The sequence below is a fragment of the Petromyzon marinus genome, chromosome 5, assembly GCF_048934315.1.
Source record: "Petromyzon marinus isolate PM22_M1 ecotype Great Lakes invasive population chromosome 5, UKy_Petmar_22M1.pri1.0, whole genome shotgun sequence".
NCBI classification, from domain to species: Eukaryota; Metazoa; Chordata; class Hyperoartia; order Petromyzontiformes; family Petromyzontidae; genus Petromyzon; species Petromyzon marinus.
In genome coordinates, this window is record NC_133671.1 from 20,825,003 (window position 1) to 20,839,058 (window position 14,056).

Here is a 14,056-nt window from a genome sequence, read left to right on the forward strand (position 1 = left end):
CCACCACTCCCATCACCACTCCCACCACCACCACTCCCATCACCACCACCACTTCCACCACTCCCATCACCACCACCACCAATCCCATCACCACCACCACTCCCATCACCACCACCACCACCACTCCCATCACCATCACCACCACCACTCCCATCACCACCACCACCACCACTCTAATTACCACCACTCCCATCACCACCACCACCACCACTTCCACCACTTCCATCACCACCACCACCACCACTCCCATCATCACCACCACCACTCCCTTCACCACCACCACCACCACCACTCCCATCACCATCACCACACCACTCCCATCACCACCACCATCACCACCACCACCACCACCACTCTAATTACCACCACCACCACTCCCATCACGACCACTCCCATCACCACCACCACCACTTCCATCACCACCACCACCACTTCCACCACTCCCATCACCACCACCACCACCACTCCCATCACCACCACCACCACCACTCCCATCACCACCACCACCACTTCCACCACCCCCATCACCACCACCACTCCCATCACCACCACCACCACCACCACTCCCATCACCACCACCACCACCACTCCATCACCACCACCACCACTTCCACCACTCCCATCACCACCACCACCACTCCCATCACCACCACCACCACCACCACTCCCATCACCACCACCACCACTCCCCTCACCATCACCATCACCACCACTCCCATCACCACCCATCACCACCACCACCACCACCACTCTAATTACCACCACCACTCCCATCACCACTCCCATCACCACCACCACCACTACCATCACCACCACCACCACCACCACTCCCATCACCAATCACCACCACCACTCCCATCACCACCACCATCACCACCACCACCACCACCACTCTAATTACCACCACCTCCACTCCCATCACCATCACCACTCCCATCACCACTCCCATCACCACCACCACTCCCATCACCACCACCACCACTTCCATCACCACGATCACGCCCATCACCACTCCCATCAACACCACCACCACTCCCATCACCACCACCACTCCCATCACCACCGCCACCACCACTCCCATCACCACCACCATCACGCTAATTACCACCACCACTCCCATCACCACCACCACCACCACTCCCATCACCATCACCGCTCCCATCACCACCGCCACCACCACTCTAATTACCACCACCACCACCACTCCCATCACCACCTCCACCACCACTCTAATTACCACCACCACTCCCATCACCATCACCGCTACCATCACCACTCCCATCACCATCACCGTTCTTATCACCAAACTCATCACCACCACCATTCTAATTACCACCACCACTCTCATCACCGCTCCCATCACCACACTCATCACCACCACCACCACCACCACTTTAATTACCACCACCACTCCCATTACCATCACCGCTCCCACACCACTCCCATTACCATCAACCGCTCCCATCACTACTCCTATTCCCATCATTATTACTTTCACCACCACCACCACTTTAATTACTACCACCACTCCCATTACCATCACCGCTCCCACACCACTCCCATTACCATCAACCGCTCCGATCACTACTCCTATTCCCATCATTATTACTTTCACCACCACCACCACCACCACCACTTTAATTACTACCACCACTCCCATTACCATCACCGCTCCCACACCACTCCCATTACCATCAACCGCTCCCATCACTACTCCTATTCCCATCATTATTACTTTCATTACCACCACCACCACCACCACCCCACTCCCATCACCACCACCACCGCTCCCATCACAACCACCACCACCATCACCACCACCACCATCACCACCACCGCTCCCATCACCACCACCACCACCGCTCCCATCACAACCACCACCACCGCTCCCATCACAACCACCACCACCACCACCATCATCACCACCACCATCACCATCACCACCACCACCATCACCACCACAACCACCACCACCATCCCAATTCCTTGCCCCGTCTTTCCGTGATTTTCACAATCCCGCCTTGCCCCCTCCTTCCTCCTCCTCCTCCTCTCCCTCCCATCGCCAGCTCCGTGCCGTGCCCTCGCATTCTCTTTTGACAGAGAAAGAGAGCGGGAGAGAGGGAGGGAGAGAGGGCGAGTGAGAGACCGTGTAGCGAGAGTGGTAATGGCTGTGTGGCGGTCGTGGGGAGCTCAGCTCGGCTGGCGATGGCTGAGCTGTTAAGAGGCGACGCGAAAATTCGCATGGTGGTGGTTTTTGTGGTGGTGGTGGTGGTGCTTGTGGTCGTGGTGGTTGTGGTAACGATTTTCTGAACCTGTCCTGGGCGTCCCCTAGGTCGACTCAGCCTCAAATGAGTACCTGGTGCGATTTATAAACATCACCACTAGGGAGACAAAGGCGGCCGGACGTGGTGTTGGCCACCCACCCCCTCGTGTGCCGTGCCGGTCTTTATAGGTGCTCGCTAACAGCATTTTCCCCTACAGTCTGTTAAGGTTACACGGGGAATGCTTGTCTTTTTTTGTGATGGTGGTTGTGGTGGGGGTGGGCGGTTTCTGAGCGGTAGTGTCGTGGTTAGCGCGGAGCTTCACTACGAACCCGACGACCCGAGTTAGATTCCTGCTCACGGCCAACACCGGCGACGATTATCTGAATCGGCCCTGGGCCCTCCCCTAGATTGACTCAGCCTCAAATGAGTACCTGATACGGTGTGTAAACATCGCCACTGGGGAGACAAAGGCGGCCGGGCGTGGTGTCCGGCCACCCATCCCCCTCGTGTGCCGTGCCGGCCTTCACAGGTACTGCTCGCAAATACGACTTGCTCCAAAAGTCTGTTAAGGCTATCGGGGGGATCTTTGTCTTGGTGGTGGTGGTGACGGCTATGCTGCTGTACGGTGGCTGTCTGTAACCCAGTGCTGTGGAGGCAGCAGCAGCGAGGTTTGGTAGATCACCGCACAGATGTTGGTAAAACTCCCTCCTATCCGACAAGGCAAGACCGATCGACATCTGTTTCCATCTGTCTGTATGGCGATCGAGCATTGCCCCCCTCGCATGAAGCGCGGGAGCAATGCTCGATCGATATCTGCTGGATAAATATATCATGATTGAGATGTATCTCCAAATAAATAAATGAACAAACACGACAAGTCAAGTCACCGGGCGGGGTCAGAACACTTAATACTCATAAGGATATTAAACAAAAAGTACAACAGTTACCTATTTATCCAGGTAGCCACACATCACGCCACAGGACCGTGTGAGATTCGTGGCGGCCTGGTGAGGCTTTGCTCCAGCAGCAGATCTGCCAAGCTCGCTGTCAGCTGATGGATTTCCAATCGTCCCGCGTGTGGGACGATCCACGCGAGTGAGAATGTGGCGGTGATTCGCCGACGGATGCCACCGCGAACAGAACGCCAAAAATAATGAACGCCCGCACCTGTTCTCATTAAACTCAACAAATGCGTCCGTCGGTCGGGTCCATAGCTCAGCCCAGCGGCACACCCGGCCGATCGGTCAGAGAGGACCCGGGAGGGGACGCAGAGAGGATCTGGGTGGAACAGAGAGGTCCTGGCGGGGGGGGGTAGAGAGGATCTGGGGGGGGCAGAGAGGATCTGGGGGGGGCAGAGGGATCTGGGGGGGGCAGAGAGGTCCTGGGGGGGGGCAGAGAGGACCTGGGGGGGGCAGAGAGGTCTTGGGGGAGCAGAGAGATCTGGGGGGGGCAGAGAGGATCTGGGGGGGGCAGAGAGGATCTGGGGGGGGCAGAGAGGATCTGGGGGGGGGCAGAGAGGTCTTGGGGGGGGCAGAGAGGATCTGGGGGGGGGCAGAGAGGGACCTGGGGGGGGCAGAGAGGATCTGGGGGGGGCAGAGGACCTGGTGGGGGCAGAGAGGACCTGGGGCGGGGCAGAGAGGACCTGGGGGGGGCAGAGAGGGATCTGGGGGGGGCAGAGAGGACCTGGGGGGGCAGAGAGGTCTTGGGGGGGGCAGAGAGGATCTGGGGGGGGCAGAGAGGACCTGGGGGGGCAGAGAGGATCTGGGGGGGCAGAGAGGTCTTGGGGGGGGCAGAGAGGATCTGGGGGGGGCAGAGAGGATCTGGGGGGGCAAAGAGGATCTGGGCTGGAACAGAGAGAGGACCTGGGTGGGGAGGGTTCTTTGGGGAGGAGGAGGAGGGGGAGGGGAGAGCGAGTTGACCTGGATGCAAGAGACAGTGGGAGGCGGGGTGGGGGAGGCGTTCGCACGCCTCGTTAAAATCAAATTATCCGCCGCGCGCCATCGCAAGTGAATGCCAAAACATTTCTGCTGCATTCATTTTCATTTTCACGCCCTCCGCTCTCATTCAGCATCGATTTCCCGCGCGGGTCGCTCCCGCTGCACACGTGCAGTGTGAGTGTGCGTGTGTGCGTGCGTGCGTGTGCGTGCGTGTGTGTGCGTGCGTGCGTGCGTGTGCGTGCGCGTTCGTGCGTGCGTGTGTGCGTGTGTGTGTGCGTGCGCGTGCGCGTGTGTGCGTGCGCGTGCGTGTGTGTGCGTGCGTGCGTGTGCGTGCGTGTGTGTGCGTGCGTGCGTGCGTGTGCGTGCGCGTTCGTGCGTGCGTGTGTGTGCGTGCGCGTGCGCGTGCGTGTGCGCGTACGTGTGTGTGCGTGCGCGTGCGTGTGTGCGTGTGCGTGTGTGTGCGTGTGTGTGTGTGGGGAGCGGGGGCGCCGTCGTGATTAGTGTCGCTCGCGGTGAGCGCGCTGCGCTACGAAACCCGGCGAACCCGAGTTCGATATCGGCCTTCAGAGATGCTACTCACCAACATCACTTGCCCCAACATTATGTTTAGGCTATACGGGGGATCTTTGTCTTTGTTGTGTGGGGGGGGTGGCACAGTCGTGGTTAGTGTAGCGGTGAGCGCTACGCTGCGCTACGAACCCGGCGACCCGAGTTCGATTACCCGCTCACGGCCACCAACACCAGTGACAATTATCTGAACCGTTCCTAGGTCCACTCAGCCTTAAATAAGTACTTGTTGCGGCGTGTAAAACCATTGGCACCGGGGAGACAAAGGCGGTCGGGTGTGATGCTGGGTACCCGCCCCTCATTGGATCGTGCCGGCCTTCACAGGTGCTCGCTAACAGCACCTGCCCCAATATTAAGGATATAACGGGGATCTTTGTCTTTATCCTGTGTGTGTCTTTCTGTGTATATCGGTCGCTGTCTGTGTGTGGTGTCCCTGTGTGACCATGTGTCTGCATCCTATTGCTCATCGCGTTGTGTACGAGTGCTCGTTTCTGTCTCTGCGTGTGTCTCGTGTCTGTCTCTCTGTGTCTGTGTGTATCTCGGTCTCTGTCTGTGTGGTGTCCCTGTGTGTCCATGTGTCTGCATCCTATTGCTCATCACGTTGTGTACGAGGGCTCGTGTCTGTCTCTGCGTGTGTCTCCTTCACTGTGTCTCTCTGTCTCTCTCTGCGTCTGCGTGCCTCCCGGTGTCCGCGTGTCTCTCGGTTTCGTCTGTCTGTCTATCCGCACGTGTCTCTGTCTGTGTGCGGTGTCTCTGCCCGTGTCTCTGTCTGTGTGCGGTGTCTCTGCCCGTGTCTCTGTCTGTGTGCGGTGTCTCTGCCCGTGTCTCTGTCTGTGTGCGGTGTCTCTGCCCGTGTCTCTGTCTGTGTGCGGTGTCTCTGCCCGTGTCTCTGTCTGTCTCTGCCCGTGTCTCTGTCTGTGTGCGGTGTCTCTGCCCGTGTCTCTGTCTGTGTGCGGTGTCTCTGCCCGTGTCTCTGTCTGTGTGCGGTGTCTCTGTCTGTGTCTGCACCGCATTGCTAGTCGCGTTGCGTACCGAGTGTACGCGTCTCTGTCGAGGCGACATAAATTATGGAGCGACGCGTGGCCCGATTGCTTCACAGTACAGGGTGTCTGCGCTCGCAGATTACACACAGGCACGACATTCTCTATCCACTGCTCGACGGAGGCCATACCCGCGCCGTTTCGCATTCCTTGCACCCGAGAGAGAGAGAGAGCGAGATGGGTACTTGAGTTTGCGAGCGGATTTTGGCGAAATTCTTTTGATGGTTCAATGGAGCTCGCGTGAAATGTTATTTCGGTTCGGGTTAGGGTTCGATAGCTTATCGTGTGAATCAAGAGAAATAGCATCCAAATAATCATCATCATGGTCATCACGGGTAACTATACAAATCATCTTGAATCGTCAGCTTCATTGTGATAGAACGCATCTTATTCGTCATCCTACTGAAAACCGCCATCATCATTATTGACACCAAAGACAAAGAACAACCCGTGTAGCCTTAACAAACTGTTGGGGCAAGTGCTGTTAGTGAGCACCTCCGAAGGTTGGGACGGCACACGAGGGGGTGGGTGGCTAGCACCACGCCCGGTTAAAGAGGAGGGGGCGGAGGGCATTCCCATCTCGCAGCTCCCCTCCTATCCGTCCCCTCCGGGAAAGGAATTTCTGCAAATTATATATATAAAAAGACTTAGCATCATTATGATGATGATCATTATAATCATTATCATATTCATGATGACCATTATAATCATCAGCAACATTGGTTTAATAATCGTTACTTTCATCATCATCATCATTATAATCACCGTCATCATAAACAGACGCAACACCAACGTTGTCGTCACAATCGTCATCATTAGCAGCAGCAGCAGCAAAAAACACGTGGCCAGAGGTATTAATTCATCATCATCAGCGGTATCAATTCATCATCATCAGCAGCGGTATCAATTCATCATCATCATCATTAACCACAAACAAACATTCCTCACCCCTGTCACCTCTCCCACGCGGCATCACACAACAAGATCTGCGTCGCTAAAATTCAAACAATTTCGGCCTGAGCCGCCCCAAAGGAGAGACGGCTGATGGGCCAGGCCAAGTGCAGATGGATTCCGGAATGCAAACGACGCCCCTGGTGGACTCCAAGTTGCCCTTTTGCAGTTTCTACCACGGATCGATGCCCAAGATTTAGGGGGAAGGGGGGGGATGGGGGTGGAGGGGGGGGGGACGGATCGAACCCTCCCCCCCACTTGCGCGTCGTTTATTGTCGCCCGCTATCGTCGAGGAGGGAAAAACCTCGACCAGAACCGCGTGGTCAGCGCGGTGCCGGAGAGATGAAGAGATGGAGGAGGAGGAGGAGCGAAGAGGAGGCAGGCAGGGGGGGGGGTGATGAGGTGTGAGGGTGGTGGCTGTTGACTCGGCCGCGTGGATGCGCGCGCGCTTCGCAAATAAATTGAGAATGCGCGCGCGTGCGCGATTGTGTTTGCGTTGGCTCCTGTGTGTAAATGAACATCGCCGCTGGGGAGACAAAGGCGGCCCGGGCGTGCTGCTGGCGAGCCGCCCCTTGGTGTGCCATGCCGGCCTTCGTTCGGTGCTCACCAACAGCACTTGCCCCCGACAGTCTCTGTCACAGGCCGTCTAGAAACGAGAAGGTGATCTTTGTGCGCCGCAGGGGAGCGGCATCGCAGCGGTCGGCTCACCGTGCTGCGAACCCGGCCACCCGAGTTCGACTCCCGCTCACGGCCATCACCGGTGACGATTATCCGAGCCGGTCCTGGGCCTTCCCCTTGGCCGAGGGAGTGGCTGAGGGGTGCCCAGAGCGAGCTGTGTCGATATTTACAGTCCATCGCTCGCCACTGATGTTAGTCGTGGGCGGGAATCGAACTCGGGTGGCCGGGTTCGCAGTGCACAACGCAGCAAGACCGCGGTGGTGGTGGTGGTTGTGGTGGTTGTGGTGGTGGTGGTGGTTGTGGTGGTTGGTTGTGGTGGTGGTGGTTGTGGTGGTGGTGGTGGTTGTGGTGGTGGTGGTTGTGGTGGTTGGTTGTGGTGGTGGTTGTGGTGGTGGTTGTGGTGGTTGGTTGTGGTGGTGGTGGTGGTGGTTGTGGTGGTAGTGGTGGTGGTTGTGGTGGTTGTGGTGGTTGTGGTGGTTGTGGTGGTGGTTGTGGTGGTTGTGGTGGTGGTTGTGGTGGTTGTGGTGGTGGTTGTGGTGGTGGTTGTGGTGGTTGGTTGTGGTGGTGGTGGTTGTGGTGGTTGTGGTGGTGGTTGTGGTGGTGGTTATGGTGGTTGGTTGTGGTGGTTGTGGTGGTAGTGGTGGTTGTGGTGGTTGGTTGTGGTGGTTGTGGTTGTGGTGGTGGTTGCTGTGTACGACGCCTCGAGTCATTCATGACGGCGGCGAGAGGCCGATGCAGCAGGAACTAATTGCGTGCTTCCAGTTATTGATCTGTTACATTGGGCGAGATGTTTGGGGGGGCGGGGGGCCGGGGGGCAGGGCAGCTCCGAGTGTCTCGGTGTGTCTGTCTGTGTGGCTGCGTCCGTGCCTGGGGAGCGGTGGGTGTAGTGGTTAGCGCTACGCTGCGCGACAATCCCGGCGATCCGGGTTCGATTCTCGCTCACGGCCAACAGCAGTGACGATTTTTTGAACCGGTCCTGCGCCTCCCTCTAGGTCGACTCAGCCTAAAATGAGTACCTGGGGCGATGTGTAAACATCGCCACTGGGGAGACAAAGACGGCCGGGCGTGGTGCTGGCCACCCACCCCCTCGTGTGCCGTGGCGGCCTTCATAGGTGCTACTCGCTAACAGCACTTGCCCCTACAGTCTGTTAAGGCTATAGGGGGATCTTTGTCTTTGTTCTGTGTCTCTCTCGGAGTGTCTATCCGAGTGCGACTGTTATGAGTCTTAGGTCACACTCGAACGCTAAGTGGGGCACAATCAAATATGAGACGGAGGCGGCGAGGAGGGGTTGCTCACACTAACATAATAATGATGATGATAATAGTAATGATAACATACCTCACCACTCTACCACCACCACCACCATCACCACCACCACCACCCCATCACCACCACTACCACCATCATCATCACCACTACCACTCACCACCACCACACCATCATTCACCACCACCATCACCACCATCACCATCACCACCACCATCACCACCACCATCACCATCATCACCACCACCACTAACACCACCACCACCATCACCACCACCACACCACCATCACCACCATCACCATCATCACCACCACCATCACCACCACCACCACCACCATCATCATCACTATCACCACCATCACCACCACCACCATCATCACTATCATCACTATCACCACCACCAGCACCACCACTATCATCACTATCACCACCATCATCATCATCACAACCACTTCCCCTCCTTGCACTCCACAACTTCCTCATTACCCTCTTCATCATCACCACTACCCTCCTCTTCATCATCACCACTACCCCCTCTTCATCATCACTACTACCCCCCTATTCATCATCACCACTACCCCCCTCTTCATCATCACCACTACCCCCCTCTTCATCATCACCACTACCCCCTCTTCATCATCACCACTACCCCCCTCTTCATCATCACCACTACCCCCCTCTTCATCATCACCACTACCCCCCTCTTCATCATCACCACTACCCCCCTCTTCATCATGACCACTACCCCCCTCTCCATCATCACCACTACCCCCCTCTTCATCATCACCACTACCCCCCTCTTCATCATCACCACTACGCCCCTCTTCATCATCACCACTACGCCCCTCTTCATCATCACCACTACCCCCCTCTTCATCATCACCACTACCCCCCTCTTCATCATCACTACTACCCCCCTCTTCATCATCACCACTACCCCCCTCTTCATCATCACCACTACCCCCTCTTCATCATCACCACTACCCCCCTCTTCATCATCACCACTACCCCCCTCTTCATCATCATCACTACCCCCCTCTTCATCATCACCACTACCCCCCTCTTCATCATCACCACTACCCCCCTCTTCATCATCACCACTACGCCCCTCTTCATAATCACCACTACCCCCCTCTTCATCATCACCACTACCCCCCTCTTCATCATCACCACTACCCCCCTCTTCATCATCACCACTACGCCCCTCTTCATAATCACCACTACCCCCTCTTCATCATCACCACTACCCCCCTCTTCATCATCACCACTACCCCCCTCTTCATCATCACCACTACCCCCCTCTTCATCATCACCACTATCCCCCTCTTCATAATCACCACTACCCCCCTCTTCATCATCACCACTACCCCCCTCTTCATCATCACCACTACCCCCCTCTTCATCATCACCACTACCCCCCTCTTCATCATCACCACTACGCCCCTCTTCATAATCACCACTACCCCCTCTTCATCATCACCACTACCCCCCTCTTCATCATCACCACTACCCCCCTCTTCATCATCACCACTACGCCCCTCTTCATAATCACCACTACCCCCCTCTTCATCATCACCACTACCCCCCTCTTCATCATCACCACTACCCCCCTCTTCATCATCACCACTACCCCCCATCATCATTACTGCGTTGTGCTAAATCACACACCTCTTCCAACATAATCCTCACCAAGCCGAAATCACGAATCTCTCTCCTCATCCTCCTTCACATCACTCCAAACACTTCGCACTGGCACCATCTCGTCCGAATTCCACTCCCCCACGAATCCCGAACCAAGCCCCCACGTACTCCCGCGATAGGAATGTGGAATGGCCCCCACTGGCTGAAGACCGCTGAGCTCGGTTATAGGGGGGGGGCAGTGGGGAGACCTGAGCCCCCCTCCCCACAGCTCACCAGGGACGTGCGGTCAGGGGAGGCAGGGGAGGCAGAGCCTCCCCTGTCATACTCCCAATGAAAATAGCTGTTACGAAATGTAAAAAAAAAGAATTATCAAATAAAATAAATATTAAGAGTTTTCCACTGATCTGTGTTATAAATGTCATTTCTGTACGATTTCAATCATTTTTTATCGTCAAAATCGCCAAATTTGCGGAGCTCCGCTGCAAATACTGCAGGAAGAGACGAGAGGTGAGGCAGCGACGAGCTCAGCCTCCCCTCTGATTGCGCAACCCTTCAGTAACTGGATGGAGCGGGGGCAATAAGCGCGTGCCTGTTACTATCTCAGTATGTCACCAATGTAATGTTTGTAGACCCCTTCATTACATGTCCTCGCCTTCCATACTCCAGGTAACTTATTTCACGTACGTGCATAAAGATATTCAGGCTCGCTGGCCTCGTCGTAAAACTGCAATGAAAAAGCACCAGGGGAGGCAGCTATTACATCTGCCTCACTGAAGGGGGACGTGTCTAACACGCCCCCCTCAGTGAGACCACGCCCTCCTCCGTGAGGCCACGCCCCCCTAAGTGTGTGAATCTGGCCCTGACACTAGCCAGTGCCTCCCCAGCCATTGACCTCACCGCACATCACTGCAGCTCACAGCTCGATTGGAGGCGACGCGTACGGAGAGAGATCGTTCAGTCAATGCCCACGTCTTGCCGGGGAAAACTGCTGCTGCCGGTGAGGATTCTCAAGTTGCGTTTTGTTGAACCGGGCGAGAACTCTATAGGGAGACTCCAGGCTGTTTGTTATTTATACACGAGGACGTGGGTTCGATTTCGACACTGACGCCTGCTGTAGATTTTGAGTCTGCGCGTCTCTCTCCGTCTCTCCACGTGGTCGCGTGGATTCCTTCTCGGGGCCCTCCTCCGGGTTTCCCCCCCCCCCCCCCCAACGTTTAGAATCAGCGTCACGCGCTTAGAGTCAATTTCCAGGCGACAAGCCGCGGCGTTGAACTATCCACATGCGATTGCCACGTCGCTTCTGAAAACGAGCCACACGGCTCAATGGGCCCTTACCGGGTACAATAAAAACAATTGTCAAACAATGTCTGTTTACCCTTTGGTTCCTTCGGCAAAGTCAGGTAGATAGAATTATTAATTTTCTACCTACGTGACTTTACCGAAAGAACCAAAGAGTATGGATTCCTGCCGTCACGAAAGCTTCAAATCAAGAATGTATGTATATTGACTTTCTTTTGCACCATACGGGGCCAGCCGTGCTGAATCGGAAGCTGGAATGGAGTGGACCTGGGTCAGCGGAAAAAAAATAAAAAAAACGATTGACACAAAAATAAAAAGCAATGAAGCAAAGAGAAATCGTTTACAAAAACAATGACGACTCATGTCACGTGAGACATCGAGGATATGACACGAACGTAAACCCATGTTATCGATCATCAGCATCACCGGAGAACCATCAAGCACACTCGGCGAGACTAAATACTCCTCCGATTCGTTATGAATGCGTGCGTGTGCCCGCGTGTGCCCGTGTGTGTGTGTTATGGTGGGGAGTGTAGCGGCTAGTGCGCTACGAACCCGGCGACCCGAGTTCGATTCCAGCTCACGGCCACCAACACCGGTGACGATTATCTGAACCGGTCATGGGCCTCCCCTAGGTCGACGCAGCCTCAAATGAGTACCCGGTGCGGTGTGTAAACATCGCCACTGGGGAGACAAAGGCGGTCGGGCCTGGTGCTGGCCAACTCACCCTGTCGTGTGTCGTGTCGGACTTAATAAGTAGTGCTCGCTAACAACACTTGCCCCAACAGTCTGATGAGGCTATGCGGGGGATCTTTGTCTTTGTGTCCGCATGTCAGGAATGCCAGGGCGGCCCAGGGGAGGCATGGGAGGCCGCGCCTTCAGCGAGGTCGGGGAGCGATGGGGGGGCTCCCCAGACCGACACCCGGGCGCACTCAGGAGCAGGTAACGTGGAGTGAGGAGGTGGGAGCAGGTAACGTGGTGTGAGCAGTAACGTGGTGTGAGCAGTAACGTGGTGTGAGCAGTCACGTGGTGTGGCAGGTGGGAGCAGTCACGTGGTGTGGCAGGTGGGAGCAGGTGACGTGTGAGCAGGTGGGAGCAGTCACGTGGGAGCAGGTGGGTGGGGGGGGTACATTGTCGGTGGAAGCAGTTGGGTGACAGTGGGAGCAGGTGGGTGGGTGTAGTTGGGACCAGGTGGGTAGGTGGGTGGGTGTATGCTTGTGTGGGTAGGTGGGTGGGTGTATGCTTGTGTGGGTAGTGGGTGGGTGTATGCTTGTGTGGGTAGTGGGTGGGTGTATGCTTGTGTGGGTAGGTACACGTGGGGGCGAACCCGCGTTCAATTCCCGCCTCACGACCAAGAACAGTGGCGAATATCCGAACCGGTCCTGGGCCTCCCCTAGGTCGACTCAGCCTCAAATTGAGTAGCTGGTGCGGTGCGTAAAAACATTGGGGAGACAAAGGCCACCGGGCGTGGTGCTCGCTACCCACCATCCTACAGCACCTGCTTCAACAGTCTATTGATGCACCTGCTTCAACAGTCTATTGATGCACCTGCTTCAACAGTCTATTGATGCACCTGCTTCAACAGTCTATTGATGCACCTGCTTCAACAGTCTATTGATGCACCTGCTTCAACAGTCTATTGATGCACCTGCTTCAACAGTCTATTGATGCACCTGCTTCAACAGTCTATTGATGCACCTGCTTCAACAGTCTATTGATGCACCTGCTTCAACAGTCTATTGATGCACCTGCTTCAACAGTCTATTGATGCACCTGCTTCAACAGTCTATTGATGCACCTGCTTCAACAGTCTATTGATGCACCTGCTTCAACAGTCTATTGGTGCACCTGCTTCAACAGTCTATTGATGCACCTGCTTCAACAGTCTATTGATGCACCTGCTTCAACAGTCTAGTGGTGCACTTGCTTCAACAGTCTATTGATGCACCTGCTTCAACAGTCTAGTGGTGCACTTGCTTCAACAGTCTATTGATGCACCTGCTTCAACAGTCTATTGATGCACCTGCTTCAACAGTCTATTGATGCACCTGCTTCAACAGTCTATTGGTGCACTTGCTTCAACAGTCTATTGATGCTTTCCGGGGTATTTGTCTTTACCCTTAAACACATCGGGCATGGGTGGGTGGTCGATAAAACGAGTAACATTTTGTGGGAAGTCAATAAGTCCCCCCCCACACACCATGGGAACTTATCCGTTGTCATCGCTCCAATGTGACCATCAACTTTGTCTGCATGTCCTCTCTCGCTCTCTCCCTCCCCCTCTCTCTCAACTCCTCTCTCTCTTTCTCTGTCTCTCTCTGCTCAGGGCTGCGAGTGAGGACAGGTGAGCGAGTGGAGACGACGCGGGGGAGGAAGGGAGGAATTGGGAGTGGAGTGAGGACGAGTCAGGG

At 55.6% G+C, this 14,056-nt stretch overlaps 1 protein-coding gene across 2 annotated transcripts in view; it reads left to right on the forward strand.

The window, feature by feature from the left end:
* The window catches only part of LOC116939217 (rabphilin-3A-like), a 116,082-nt gene that overhangs the window by 27,131 nt on the left and 74,895 nt on the right, over window positions 1-14,056 (forward strand). For both annotated transcript variants that reach the window (XM_032947359.2, XM_032947360.2), the window contains exons 2-3: window positions 12,482-12,587; window positions 13,972-13,989. In XM_032947359.2, coding sequence (XP_032803250.2) covers window positions 12,482-12,587; window positions 13,972-13,989 — 124 coding nt within the window. The remainder of the gene's footprint in view (window positions 1-12,481; window positions 12,588-13,971; window positions 13,990-14,056) is intronic.